Source organism: Triticum dicoccoides, chromosome 3A, assembly GCF_002162155.2.
Source record: "Triticum dicoccoides isolate Atlit2015 ecotype Zavitan chromosome 3A, WEW_v2.0, whole genome shotgun sequence".
NCBI lineage: Eukaryota > Viridiplantae > Streptophyta > Magnoliopsida > Poales > Poaceae > Triticum > Triticum dicoccoides.
In genome coordinates, this window is record NC_041384.1 from 717268468 (window position 1) to 717283013 (window position 14546).

Here is a 14546-nt window from a genome sequence, read left to right on the forward strand (position 1 = left end):
GCGGTTGTCGGGGACGCCACCTAGACCGCTTGGCTAACTGTCGAGGGTGCGTCAGAGGTGCTACCTGGACCGCCCATCACCGTCGGACCTGTTAGGGACACCGCATGGCCGTCTGTGAGCGTCGGGCCATCGAACCATCATGGACACTGCCTGGACCGCCTGTCCCGTCCCCCTCCATCGGGTCTAGCTTAGGTCGTCAGCGCCACCATCAGGGGACACGCCGCCGTCAAACACGCAGCCGCCTGGCCAGAGGTCTTTCATATCTGCTTTCTTCATTTCCTCAGAGAAGATTGATTCACATTTCACTGAACAGGAAAAGCAGGATGTATGCACTAAAAATCGAACCCAAATCAGGCTTCATAAAATTGAACCAAAAGCAGCCTCGTGTGCACACATTCAACGGTTATTAAGCTTCATTACCAATGTGCGCTATGAAACTACTAGGTTACACACTGATATTGAACTTTTGGTAGCACCTGGGTAGTAGATCAGGTGTGCTGATTTCAATGGATTGTGCTTAGGATTTTGAATTTCTCATTTAGCGGCCTGAGGACTAGGTATGTGCCCCCTCCCCTGGTCACTTGATAAGTTGATATACCATTAACTACATTGAATTAGTACAATTTTCAACCCATTTGAAGGAAGAGATGGACCTGCCGATGCCGCTGATGGTGTTTCACGCTACTTTTTTAAACAAAAATCAGGTAATATCATCAAGCCGGATTAAGATTACACGAGCGTTCAGCACTGACGCCACGTGGAGGTGAACCTGTCGCGGTGTCGGCGAGCAAGACTGCACTGACGAGGCAGGGGCCACCAGGCGGCCACACGTACGCCGCCTACGTGGCACCCGTCCGGGTCCGAATCAACACGTGTCACCAGCAGCGCGTCTTCAATCCAGAAAGATCTGCCACCACGACCAGCACAGCACTCCCCGCTCCATCCCCCGAACCCGCCCATCCGTTCCCCACTTCCATTCACGACCTCTCGCCGCGCCTGCAGATGGCCGAATCCGACACGGCGGACGGCAAGATGGCCGAACCCGACGCGGCGGACGGCAAGATGGCCAACGGTGAGGTCTCCGACGACGGCCGCGCCGTCGAGGTCTCCGGCGGCGGCGACGACACCCTCCCCGCGGTGCTCCGCGGCTTCGTGGACGGCGTCTGGCCGCCGCCCGGCGACGGCGGAGATCCGCTCCTGCGGCGCCTCCGCGCGGCGACCTGCGAGGCCGCTCCGCGGCTGCGGGACGCCTCCAGGAACTCGGCCCGCGACCTGCTCGCCTGGACCAAGCAGGGCAGCGGCCTCCGCGCCATCCTCGTCATCTCGGTGAGCCTGCCCCCTGCGCGCCCCCTGCTTTCCTTTTCCGATCCGTCCCAGACACTGTTTAACACCGTAGCAACTGATGTACTCGAGGTCGTAGAAATGTTATGTGATCTAGGGAAAAATTGTGTGAACAATTTGCTGGATGCGGTATTAGAGAATGGATTAATTGTCATGTGAAATCCATCTATCGGTGCTCATATGAAATTCATCAATCTGTGCTCAGTACCGGCAATTTGTACATTTTCATTCGTGAAAATACGGTTTTTCGTGTCAAAGGATGTGCCGAAGTGCATGTTGTAAGGAAAACGGTGGATTTATTATATGCCTGTATGGTGTGTAAGCCCATCAATGTTGGATGTAGGAATCATTTTAGGTATGGCAGATACCGTCTGTTTGTCTACTTGATATGGCATAAGCCCATCAATGTTGGATCATCATTTATGGTCAGAGGAGAGTAGTAAACCCGCACAGAGAATTAATCACCTTTTTATCTGTTGCAGGTCGGAACAATCACGATGATATCACTGACTGGCCTGCTGATTTTCATGTCCTTCCTTCTGGTTGCGACCGCTAATGCCATTATCGTTTCAGTTCTTATGTCCTTGGCAGCTGCTGGAGGATTCCTGGCCTTGTTCTTTGCTTGCTTAGTTGCAGTGTATGTCGGAGCAGTATCAATTGCCATATTCGTCGTTTCCGCCACTGTTATCTCTGCAATTGTTGGAGTCATGATTGCTACTGGTATGCCATCTCTCTGTCAGTTTTGTTTATATATCCTGGAGATAAAATAAAACATAATTTACTCGAGGTTTCAATGTTTGTATTGTTGTATGCAACTTCTAGGGGCATAACGATCATTAGTTAGGCATCAATTTAAGTGTTTTTTATTATGTTATTATGCAAACTACCTTCAGTCCATTCATAATAGTTTTCCTTCAAATACCTACTTGGTGCATCACCATTTTGAAGAGTATATCTAGGACTAGCCAAAAAATCCTCTCACTGGTGATTCAACCACCTTGTCATCACAAAACCAATGAGCTAAGTATTGAAAGTACTCTTCTTCTTTAGTTAATTTAGATACTGTTAGTGCATTGGATAACTTTGCGGCTGGACTGTCTCTGTTCATACTTCTGCCTGTGTAATTAGATCGGAATCCAGCTTGCATGTCCCACTAATAGAGCCATTAATTGCCTATGCTCTTGCCTTAGTGCCCAAGTCATTTGCATTGAAATTGCATTTCTCTTATTAAGAGGAGCATATAATCTTTGTAAAGCAATTCATGATAGCAGGATTATTTTAATCCACTTCATTTAACTTCTAAAGTGACTTCTAAACGAGGAAGCATGATTTTTTTATTTTTTATTGAGGTAAATACACCACAAGTCACAGAACTTGCACACGACGGTCAATTTAGTGCGTAAACTTGTAAAATACGTGTTTCTAGTCATCTAACTTGTCTTCTTGTTCATATACGGTGCTTTCTACCGTATCCGGCTGTATCATTACGGGTGCCAACGTGATGGGGCCTACAGTCAGTGGCTGAGGTGGTGGTAATCCGCACGCACTATTTTTTTCTCAGATAGCACCCTTGCATTTTATTTATTTATATGCAGAAAATTCTCAAATAAAAGTAAAAAAAATTGTTGCACACAGTGGGATTTGAACCCACGACCGACCATGATTCGCCCCGCATAGAAGCCACCAGACCAACTGCACCATTGCGTTTAACGGAAAAAATTATCTTTATATAACTAGACCATGCGAATTAAAGTAAAATCAAAACGGAGACAAGGTAATCCCCGCTTCGAGCTTGAGGGCGCAGTCCAAAAGAAACCTATATGCATTCATTCTGGAGTATATTTTCTTTTATGTACATAATTCACATTCAAACAAAAATTTCGTTCATTTGTCCTAAAAAACTATGTACATTCATTTTGACCTATATTTTCGTATATCTAAATTTTCAAATTTTAAATTATTCAAACTAAAAAAAATGATGTTGATTTGTCCAAAGAAATTTATGTACATTCATGCTGCACTATATTTTCTTTTATCTAGATTTTAAAATTAGAAATATTCTAATTGAAAAAAATAGTTGATTTGTCCCAAAAATTTACGTACATTCATTTTACATTATATTTCCTTTTATCTAGATTTTAAATATTTAATTATTCGAAATCGAACAAAAATTATTTGATTTGTCCATAAGAATTTACATACATTCATTTTGAACTATATTTTCTTTTACCTGGATTTTTCAGTTTACATGTATTCGAATTCAAACAAAAGTTGAGTTGATTTGTCTGAAAAACATACATACATTCATTCCGCACTATATTTCCTTTTATATAAATATAAAAAATTTAAATTATTCATATTCAAACAAAAGTTTTGTTGATTTGTCCAAAAGAATTTACATACATTCATTCTATATTGTATTTCCTTCTGATCTAGATTTTAAAATTTAAAATTATTGAAATTTGGAACAAAATTTTGTTGGTTTGTCCAAAATAATTTACGCTCATTCATCCCGCACTATTTTCTTCAGGAATATATATTTAAAGTTAGGTACTATGTGCAAAAAATAGTCTGTGCAGAAAGAAAATTATACATAGTTTGCCAGCACTGGGATACATAAATTTCAAACTATATAATACATAGCACTCTTATCTCTATTTAATTAGTGCGGTACGTGTTCAATAAATAGCACTAACTGTACATTTGACACATCAAACGTTAGTTGGTCTAGTGGTTTTCTATGCGAGGCGAAGGGCAGCAGGTCATTGGTTCAAATCCCATCCCGTTCTCCATTACTTTTTCATTTTATTTGAGGATTTTCTGCATAAATTAATAGAATGTAAGGGTCCTTTCTGACAAAAAACCGGCCTCAGCCACTGACAGTGGCCCTGCCATGTTGGCGCGCGTATGGATATGACTGGGTATAATGGGAAGCACCATATATGAACGAGGCGACAAGTTAGATGACCAGAAATACGTATTTTACAAGTTTACGCACCAAACTGACCGTCACATGCAAGTTCTATGACTTCTGGTGTATTTACCTCTTTTTTATTTTACATTGTTGTATGTGATTTTTGGTGTGAATCAGTAATTCAGACTGTTGTGTTCTTCAGTGCTGTGTTCTCCAGTTACTAGCTATCTTGCACATGTGATGCTCCTTTAATGCTTTTTGCAACATATGATGCGTTATCTGAGTTGGCACCGAGTAGATGATTGAAAGAATGTTACAATGTTGACCAAAAAAATAGCTCTGTTCATACTTGCTGATGATTATTAACTTCCCCCAATAGGCACTAAACTGTGCCATTGAGTAGCTCCCTCCATCCTTGCTGATGATCATAATTCTCCCCAATTGCCACTAAAGTGTGTCATTGAGTAGACAAAGGAGGGAAGGAGATGAGACTGTGGAGAGATGTAGAGGAGTGAGGTATTACCATGAAGACAAATAAAACGTGATTAAGAACTATTAGGAAACTTCCACAGTTTTTATAGCCATTCATCAGATGCGATTTATGGTAAACAGTTATTTCCATAAATAAAGTGATAAGTGTCCCGACACAACCTGTACCTTTATTGGGTATGTAGATAAAAAATACTTACCATTGCAGCCGGATTATCCCCATTTGTACTCTTGCCTGTGAATATAGATCAGAAACAGGGACTCTGTTCTGGCATGCTTGCTCTCCAATTTAGTACTGGTTATTACTTTACCTATTTGCCTTCTCAACTTCCAGTGGACTCATTGGCATTAATCTGTATTTCTGCAATTAAGATGAACTAGATTTTATGTACTAACAACATTAGCTCTGTAACAGTAATTTAAGATAGCAAGTTGTTGTTAGTTCACTTATGTACTTTGGAGGCTAACTGTTGACAGAGGAAGCAGAAAGAAGTTTTTATGCTAGTTAAGTTTTGTTGTAACAGACACTGTTTGGTCTTAGACTTGTTTTTGCCTAGCTAACCAGGGGTATCATGTAGAGGCATCTTAGCTAGTCCTTGAAACGTAGGGGTGATTTACAAGCTTTAGCTGTTCAAATCAACTTCTCCATGCCATGGAACTTTATGAAAGGGGAGACGTGGTTGGCCAATCATGTGGAATGCAGTGTCAGTTTTAGGCAGAGATGCGGTCGGCCAGTCCGTGTGGAATATATTGTCAGTTTTAAGGCAGAGATGTGATCGTCCAGTCGTTTGGAATATGTTCCCAAATTATTGTTCCTTTATTGATGCTCCATATCTGGAAAAGTTAGCATAGAATGGTCATGTTGATTCCACAGGAATGATATCTCCAATGCAACTTTCACGTCCAAAGGGTTTTTTACCAATATCACCTGCGCTAACGTGATAAAATCTCATGCAGGTTGGATCGGATTCTTTTGGATGATTTGGTTTGCCGCAAGGAAGAGCCTGGACCTTACCAAGCACTCAATCGGCATGACGACCTCTGCTATGCAGTCGTATTCGGCTTCCCGGAGTGTGGGGCAGAAGCTCACAGACTGACTGAGATAGCAGCAACTGGTTTAGCCCCAATGCTCTGTATGTTATCGCGTCGTCTTGCCGCCTCGCTGCCCTGCTGTTGTTGTGTTATATCTGCTGCCTAAAGCGTGCCGTATGTGTATCACTTATTTCGAGTAGAGGACATGAATCCGTGTATAGTTATCCCGGTTTAGCGTAAGGTACCACCAGTCGCCCCTGAACTTTCGGCACCCTGTGTTGTAGTATACTCATAGTAACGAATAAGGCAATAATGCCGGCTGTGTTGGCGAGTGCGGGCTAGGTTGTGGTTTTGTGCTGTAAATGAAGCTATTCTGTCTGGCTCTGTCGTTGAGGCATAGAGGAATGAATAAAACGTACTGTAGTTGTCAATTTCATTTCTGGTAACATGAACATACTGATCAGTAGCCATAGCATTCAGTCCTGGCTTCTTGGCCACTTGAATAGAGGAGACAGATGTATATACACAGGTAGACTGACCGACCAATCGATCACGCAAGGCGGTCTTGGCGGTGCGGCGTTGAGATCGATGGTCGATCATCGCCTCTTAGCGGTCGCGGCCGACGAGGGAGAGGAGGAAGGTCCGGTAGTTGCCGGAGGTCTCGGAGTGGATGGCGTCGGCCAGCGAGCGCTTGTACTTCTTGTGGTACTCGGCCTTGATGTACTGCATGTCCACCTCCGCCCTGGTGACCACCACCCGTATCAGCGTCGTGTCGCTTGTGCCCAGCCCCTTCATCGCCTTGTGCAGCGCCTTGGCGAAGTACCTCGCCGGGCTCTCGGCGCACCGGAGGATCGTCAGCAGCCCCAACTCGAAGGTGCCCGACGTCTCGCTCTTCACAGCCTGCGACAATGCATATTGCAAAGCCTGAGAAATTTGCACATGGAGTTTCAAGCAAAGCTGGAGATGAAGGCCACCTTGTCCAGGGAGCGCGCGTAGAGGTGGTGGTAGGCGTCGGCGACGGCGGCGAGGTGCGCCCAGCTGCGCTCGGTGAAGACGCGGATGAAGGCCCGCTCGTCGGTGCCCAGCCGCTTCTCGCCGGCGCGGTAGAGCTCCCTCGCGTCGCGCGCCGCCGCCGACGGGTCCACCTCCGGGCCCTCGTACCGCGGGATGCCCAGGTAGGCCAGCAGAAGCTGCATCCAGCCACCAGCAACACACAAAATGATGATAGGTTCAAACACTGCACAGATGAGCGTATGCGTATCGATGGTGCTGTGGAGGCAAACAAAGACGTACCTTCTGGTGGTCGCCGTAGGTGCGCTCGGTGACGTCCTGCTCGAGGTAGCAGCCGAAGCGGGCGCGGTAGGCCTGCTTCATGATCTGCAGCTGCGACGGCGTCCGGGAGCAGATCACCTCCGTGGCGGCGCGCAGGTCGGTGATGTCGCCGTTGAGGGACTGGTTCAGTATCGTGGCGTCGCGGCCCACGGGGTCCAGCACCCACAGCAGCATCGCCTTCTGCACAAGGAACCGGCACCCCCAAGCAGAGAGGTCATTTCGGGAGCAAATACAGTACTATGCTATGCTTCTTCTTTTTTCGAAAAGGGATACTATACTATGCTATGCTGTCTGTGTGACTTATCATTTTGCATGATATTTGCTGGCTGATTTATAAATCATTTTGCAGTTTGCATGCCTTGTGGTTCCCGCTCAGCTCGGTCGATAGGCGATGGTAGAGGTCCTGGTGGTATATGGCCCTGTACTCCTGCATGATGAGCCCGCGCTGCACCGCGTCGCGGTGCGCCAGGATGTTGATCACCGTCGTGCTGTCGCACCCAAAACCTGCAATACCAACACGTACACCACCGGCCGTCAGCCGTTACGCAGCACATATCGTTGCTGGGCAGGATGAAAAGAGTCCTCCATTATTTGTACGCACCTTTGAAGGCCCTGTGGAGGGCGATGGCGTCATGGCGCGGGGACGTGAGCACCGGAGGCACGCTCAGGCTCGCCATTCTTCGCCTGTGTTTGGACTTGGAGGTGCCTGTGACCAACTGCGTGCGTACGGGGCCGGGGGCGAGGGTTTTAAAGCGGGAGACGCTGAGCTTTCCCGTCGGGGGATCACCGATGGATGGGGACGCCGCCGTGCGCATATGGTATGCTGCGTGTGATCGACGCGGGCGCATGCATGGCCGGCCCGGCGACCCCCACCACCATCACAGGAAAAGGGAAGGAGAATATATGCCTCCTTATCGACCAAGTGGCGTATCAGATACTCCGGCCGGTAATTTGTACTACGTAATACCCTTGAGTTTCTTCTTAAAAAGGAAAAAGGATAGCGTCACGCCACCTCACACTGGGCACTAATTTATGACAGTTTTGCTAAGTCTCAATCGACTGAGACTTCGTTATGTCTCAGTCGATGCTATCTTTCTTTGATTTTGCATGGAGATTCATACAACAAATTATTTTTAGTTTCTCTTTTTCTTCTTACATACTACTCCATTCGTAGTGTCAAAAGCGCTCTTATATTATGGGACGGAGGGAGTATATCACTTGACTGAGACTTGGTTAAGTCTCAGTCGACTGAGACTTGGTTAAGTCTCAGTCGATTGAGACCTAACTACACCCAATTTATAATACGGACCCCGGTAGGATGATGCATAGGGCTTGTGTATGCCTCTAGGTTGACAATTTGACTATTCAAACATCTGTTATATGTGATGGCATTTATAAGTTCAGAAACAGTACGCATATATATGAAGAATCCAATGATATGCTTTCGATGGCAGATAACACATTGGGTTAGTCAAATCGACGACATAAAAGCGTGTGCGCACCAGACTAGAGGGAGTAGCGGGTTGTTTTGGTCACTTGAGATACTTTGAAGGCAAACTGTTATCTTAACAGAGAAAGCGGAAAGAAGTTTTTCATACATTATGTTAGTCATATCAAGTTTTGTCTTTTTTTCTAACAAAAAATGCTATAAAAAAGATTTATCAAACCATAATAGACATTCTCATGCGGTCTTACAATTCTTTTTGTCTAGCTAACCAGAAGTCTCTACTGTTAGAGGGGAATCTGCCATCGTCGTGATGGTTCAACCCCTCGTATGCATCCTCCCCGAGCAAAAAAATCACAGAAAAAAATCCCACGTTCGAGGCCAGGGAAAAACCGAAACGTCCCGCACGTCTCCACTTATTCCCCCGCCTGTCTCCATCCCCAGATCTCTCTCCCGAACAAAAGCCTCCCCCGCCCCCTCCATCACGACCCGACGCCTCTCCATCGTACGCCCCTCTCTCCGGTGACCACGGCCGCCTCCCTCTATCCCCATTAATTTTGTGCCGCCCCACCCTTGACCTTGTGCCACCGACACCGCACCTGGATGGGGTGGTAAGACGACAGACCAATGCGACGGCGGGGTGGGGGTCATGGTGCTCCGAGGCTTCGAGCCACGTGGGTGGAGGTGGCGACGAATGTCTAGGAGGAGGAGAGGTGCGCGAGCTGCGGCTGTAGAGGCGGCGACAAAGAAAAGGAGGAGAAGGAGAGGTACACGAGCTAGATCGGTGGAGGCGGTGGTGGAGGTCGAGGAGGAGGGGGAGTGAAGTCTAAAATAAACCCTATGGTTGTAGAGCTCGACGTTAATAAACCCTTACGTCTAAATCCCTGAAATATGTATCCTAACCTTTCAGATTCCGGTCATTTTGAACCTTTTGAAGTTTCTAGGAGAGGATTTGGTGACATGGCACTGAGAGGCTGGGATTGCTGACTCTGACTAACTTAATGATTGCCACGTGGGCGTGCTCACATGCGAGCCGCCACCATGCCCATTTGACCACTGCTGGCTATCCGTGTTGCGCTCCGGCGCTACTAGTACGAGCTCCACTGCTTCCTGTCGATGCTCTAGATCGCCGCCCCGTCCGCGAACGATATTTGCATGGACCGCGTCCCGTGCTTCGTCCTGTAGATGTTCGTCGCCGACGTCTCATTCTGCCTCGCGTGTGTCGTGTTTCTCGCTGGGAACAGATCAATAGCAGACTGTACATGTATATATTTACGCGTCTAGCCGGTGTAATCAGAAGCACGCCTGTAGCTTGCTTGCTTGTGCGTGCATGTAATCCGCGAACATTGGTCAAGCTCTACAACGAGCCGGTGCATGGCACCAAGCGCCCGAGCCACAGCAACCCCGGCGTGCAGCACACCACGATGGCTAGCAGCGACGTGCTCAGGAATCTCAGGGAGATGCGGGTGTGCTCCGCCATGGGTGGCTTCAGAGTTCCTGGTGCCGTGTAGCCGACTTGCCGAAATATTACCACGCTGTGCATGCATCGCTAGATGCATGGCCCTGGCACGACCATGAGTGGTTGCGAGTCACGCAGCTCCCGTGGCCGCTCGCACGAGGTGCAGTCCACGGCGATGCTGCTGAGTGCTGAGTGCTGAGTGCTGACTGAAGGAGTCTGATTCCGTGGGACCCATCTGCAGGTGTTGGCTTACTAATCAATCCTGGTCTTTCAGGATGGTACTTAGGAATCCTCTGTTTGGATACGACCTCAAGGTTCAAAACGACCGGGATCAGTGAAGTTAGGGTACAGATTTCAGGGATTTAGACGTGAGGGTTCATTTTCACGGAGCTCTACAACCTCAGGGTTTATTTCAGACTTCACTCGAGGAGGGGAGGATGCTCGTTGGAATTCCCAGCTCGTGGAAGCGGACGAAGGAGCACACTATGGTCCCTCATTGTATCAACGCCTCCAACCCATCCATGACTGCTCTGAAGATTTCCAAGGCCAAAGCAGGTATCACCTAGCCTCTTCATTTGTAATTTGGAGAAGAATCAGAGATGTTTGTGTCCTTATCGTCAGTTCAGTTGACTTCTTGTTAGCGTCAGAGTGTAAACCAATTCAGCTGGCGTGGGGCAGTTTTGGATATCTTTATTTCCTTGGTTTTTGACGTGCCGTCGCCTGCCGGAACGAAGCTAGGAAGGCGAACTAGCAGACGAGGTTGCAGGGAACAAGAGGATGGAGCCTCGTGCTATGAACAGAGACGTATCAAAGAATAAGTTGTTGGAATACAGGAAAATGAAGGTCGTGAGACTACTCGACTTGAATGGCCTGGGTGTGTCAAGAGCTTACATGCTTGATACACAGTAGATGACAGAACTAAAATAGAAGAAGTGGGAGAAGGGGGCCCGCACCACATGGTTGGGATGGTGAGCTTATCTCCTAACATCATTTATTTAATGGGTGTGTCTAGGGCACATCTAGATGTGCTCAAGTTATTGCACATCTAAGTGAGTGAATCAAGCATAAAAAGAGAAAAAAATAATTAATACGAATCTCAATGTAAGAACAATGACATATGACTTAGATGCGCAATACTTATGGCACATCTAGATGTGCTTTAGCAAAACTGTTATTTAATTTAATTTGCTGTCCTGCTATCTTTTGCCCAACTGGTTGGAATATTCGAACATAATTTCAACTTGGTATGTTGATTTTCATGATAATTACCCAGTTGTTTGTTAGTGATCTTTAAGGTCGTGTTCCTTCTTATCTTGCTAATGGAAAAATTAAGAAATGTGACCTGATTACATGATTGCGAACTTTATTCAGTGTCTGAAAAAAGTACTTTATTTAGTGTCTGGTACGGCTCTAATCTCATTTGCATTTATGTTGCAGTACAACTTTTTGTACTTAGATTGACCTCCGACGACTGTGTTTCGCTGGCCTTTGAGGCTGTGTTCCTTTTTTTAGGCTGTCTTCCTTGTAAGCTAGAGAATGGGAAAAGTATGGAACTTTACTATTTTTACCTGATTGCACTCTTTATTCAATAATGGATAATGGATGTTTAGTTTCGCTGAATTTGGAGACTCTGTTCCATCAAGTCTTCCTCTACGTGTGGAACCTTGCCAGTGTAGGAATCAATAGGGGCAGCCAGCGTTCTGTATGTGCGCGTCATGCTGGGAGGATCCAATTGATCATCTCCTTGAGCAGTTGAGCTAGAAAGCACTCGGCAAGTTGACGGCTGCATCGAACCTGTACCAACAATTCTATTCCTTATCATATACTAGGTAGACACACACTTCTTGGTGCAATTCTGAAATTATGCAAGCAGAACAGTCGATTATGTGTATTAAATATGCAATCCTAGCTAGGATTTACCTGCACATGGAAAGATTGAATGTGTTGTTCAATATGAATAACAGATTTACCTGCTACGAAATTAGATGTCATTTTATGAAAAAGAGAACAGGCCACTTGCAGTTTTTCTACCCCGATATCTTGTCATTTTATATGTTCTCAACCAAAAGAAAATTTCCAAGTGGTTACCGACCGTTAAGTGTCAGAATTGTGTCACTGCAGATTGTTAACTATCAATGTTTAACAGTGAGGAGAGTGGACATTGGGGAGTTGATCCTGATGGCGTACAGGGTCCTAAATAGATGCTTTATCATTTTGAGAAACAAGGTGCTTTATTCATGTAATGGCTTCTGACAGATTGTTCTGCCATTGGTAGTGTCCGCAGCTCCAAGTCATGCAGTTTTATTGTATAATCCTGAACCTGAAGTCATGGAACATGTATCTTTACTGCTGTTTTTTCTTGATTTGATCATGAGAATTGGTAATTGTACAACCTCTGCTGTATTTGCTTGACTTGCCTTGGTTGGTTAACCAGTGAGCTATGGAAATACCCGGTTGTTAAATCTTAAAATTATCATATGATGAATCCATTACATGGTCTTCTATCTGCCCGGAGATATTTGCCAATGAGTACTTGTTGTTCAAGAGGTGATCTTTACTGATAATTTTTTTTACATTGTTTGTCATCTGGGAATTCTTCATTTTGTAATATGAAATGGCTAATGAATTTGCTAGGGAATCATATGTCCTGTTTCTCGAGCTTAAATGAATAGTTGTGTTTGTTTAATCTGAAAATGTTCAGGTTTTGTTAAATAAATAAATATAATGCAGTAGATTGATCAAACTCGTGCAAACATATATATGAAACAAAGGCATTTGATAAAAGGTGCATCAATTATTTGAAGCCTTCACTTGACAATTGATTTTTTTCAAAGTCTGTTTCTCTAGCTTCACCTTCACTTGATATTCATGTGTACCTTTGGTGAAGACAATTTGGATGACCAGACCTCCACAAGCTAGAATAACCTAAAATGTTTTAGAAAAACGTATGAGCCGCCAACCTATATCCCAGTATGCACAATCTTTATGCAGGTATTTGTATCAACATGGTCATAGGCCACATCGTACACTCATGTTCGTGAATTACAGTAATGTTTTCACATCGTATTTATATATAAATTTGTTGTTCCGTGGCAACGCACGGGCATTTAGCTAGTATCATGTAGAAGCATCTTAATTAGTCCTTGGAACTTAGGGGTGATTTGCAAGCTTTACATGTTATTGGCGCATTCGAGCCTCCCACACACCATTCTATACCATGCTTGATCCTCGAGTGAGGTGCCTGAAAGTCTTACCACTTGCAAACCGAGGTCGAAGACCACCGTTCAGGCTGGGACATTAGATCACCAGGTTCCTTGTACTACTTATGACATCAAGGGCCCTTGCATCCCAATCACCATTGCGAACCACACTGGATCCCTCTCATGGGCCGTTCAGGCACTCGAGCGCTTTTGAAGGTACTCAAGTCTTACTATTTTGCTTTTCAAGTCGTTATCGATTAGCCGGTAGTGTTGCTAGTGAGTACTGAACTCAAATCAATTTTTGTGTCAAGGATGATAGCTCCCGGCTGCTTGGCCGAGTTTGCGTGAAACTTGTGCGGGTGGTCCAAGAGAAAAACGACACGAGAAACATGAAAGTGATATACGCAACACATGATAAAGCTAAGTATAAATATTCAAGCTGACTATGTGGGAAAGTCCCCAGGTTGTGGTGCTCATAGTCATTGTAATGGCAGTGGCACGATCAACTATTAGAGATGCTTACTCAGTTACTCATCATCCCACAGGGCTGAGGTGTCCGTAGCACGGTGGGGGCTAAGGTGGCGGTGACACAACTCAGCGCTCGTCTTCTATGATTACCGAAGGTTACACCCGCCTTCTGATATGAGGGGCTGGCCCTAGCATGCACCGTTCTAGACTAACGCTCACCTTTCAGTTTTGAAAATATTTGAGCAACAACCAAAATCATCGATTTTCATTGATTTTCAGTGATTTTGGTTTGCATTTCGGCCAAAGGGCCAAAATGTTCACTTGAACTCAAACAATCTCTTGGAAAAACATTTGAATTCATGTTTACTACTGAAATTGTTGAAATATTTTGGCTGAAAGGTAAATATTTCAATGTGTACTAATTCAGTGAGTTTTATCAAAATCTCAGTGAAATTGAAAACCAAGTGCATGGGTAGTAGGTTGCTCCATGTGTGCCCGATTTGATTTAATGCAATCGGTTTCTTCAACTCCAGAGCGAAGATAGAATGCCATAATAAATTATCCAAGGTTCCAATCGAGGAATGACGTGTAAGTTGATTAGTCCCTTCAACATCACAATGTAGGAGTATCGAACACTCTACACACCAGGCGTTGCTGCTATCGGGAGACCTAGAAGTGGAGTCAAGGAATAGAGGTTGGTGATGGAGTTGTTCCCGCACCGGCATGGGCGAGTGGCGATTAGGAAACGAGGGCATTTTAGCATGGAGTCGGGGATGAGAACTTACAATTTTCCACTATCATACTATGCTTGCAATCATGACGAGCGGATGGTCAATTGGAGGGACAACGATGGCGACAATGAAAATA

At 45.3% G+C, this 14546-nt stretch overlaps 2 protein-coding genes and 1 long non-coding RNA gene across 3 annotated transcripts; 1 reads left to right on the forward strand and 2 right to left on the reverse strand.

The window, feature by feature from the left end:
* Nucleotides 1–941: 941 nt before the first annotated feature.
* LOC119270431 lies at nucleotides 942–6212 on the forward strand. The gene is made up of 3 exons (XM_037552432.1): nucleotides 942–1326; nucleotides 1824–2061; nucleotides 5702–6212. Exons 1-3 carry the CDS (start codon nucleotides 1003–1005, stop codon nucleotides 5839–5841), a joined length of 702 nt encoding a protein of 233 aa, XP_037408329.1. The 5' UTR covers nucleotides 942–1002; the 3' UTR covers nucleotides 5842–6212.
* LOC119270432 lies at nucleotides 4345–5307 on the reverse strand. The gene is made up of 2 exons (XR_005134112.1): nucleotides 4945–5307; nucleotides 4345–4746 (listed from the first exon to the last, which is right to left on the reverse strand). It is a non-coding gene; the product is annotated as an uncharacterized LOC119270432 (long non-coding RNA).
* Nucleotides 6186–7948, reverse strand: LOC119270430 (annexin D5-like). The gene is made up of 5 exons (XM_037552431.1): nucleotides 7710–7948; nucleotides 7467–7612; nucleotides 7070–7288; nucleotides 6751–6966; nucleotides 6186–6676 (listed from the first exon to the last, which is right to left on the reverse strand). The coding sequence occupies exons 1-5, from the start codon at nucleotides 7921–7923 to the stop codon at nucleotides 6383–6385; spliced, it is 1089 nt and encodes a 362-aa protein (XP_037408328.1). The 5' UTR covers nucleotides 7924–7948; the 3' UTR covers nucleotides 6186–6382.
* Between the last annotated feature and the right edge of the window lie 6598 nt (nucleotides 7949–14546).

Excerpts from the sequence above, each read along its gene's own strand:
- LOC119270430 (XM_037552431.1), bottom strand. The coding sequence starts at position 7,923 with ATGCGCACGGCGGCGTCCCCATCCATCGGTGATCCCCCGACGGGAAAG. Across the intron at positions 7,613-7,709 it reads CCTCCACAGGGCCTTCAAAG|GTTTTGGGTGCGACAGCACG; the intron begins GTGCGTACAAAT and ends TTGGTATTGCAG. Across the intron at positions 6,677-6,750 it reads ACGCGCGCTCCCTGGACAAG|GCTGTGAAGAGCGAGACGTC; the intron begins GTGGCCTTCATC and ends GCATTGTCGCAG.
- LOC119270431 (XM_037552432.1), top strand. The coding sequence starts at position 1,003 with ATGGCCGAATCCGACACGGCGGACGGCAAGATGGCCGAACCCGACGCG. Across the intron at positions 1,327-1,823 it reads GCGCCATCCTCGTCATCTCG|GTCGGAACAATCACGATGAT; the intron begins GTGAGCCTGCCC and ends TATCTGTTGCAG. Across the intron at positions 2,062-5,701 it reads TGGAGTCATGATTGCTACTG|GTTGGATCGGATTCTTTTGG; the intron begins GTATGCCATCTC and ends AATCTCATGCAG.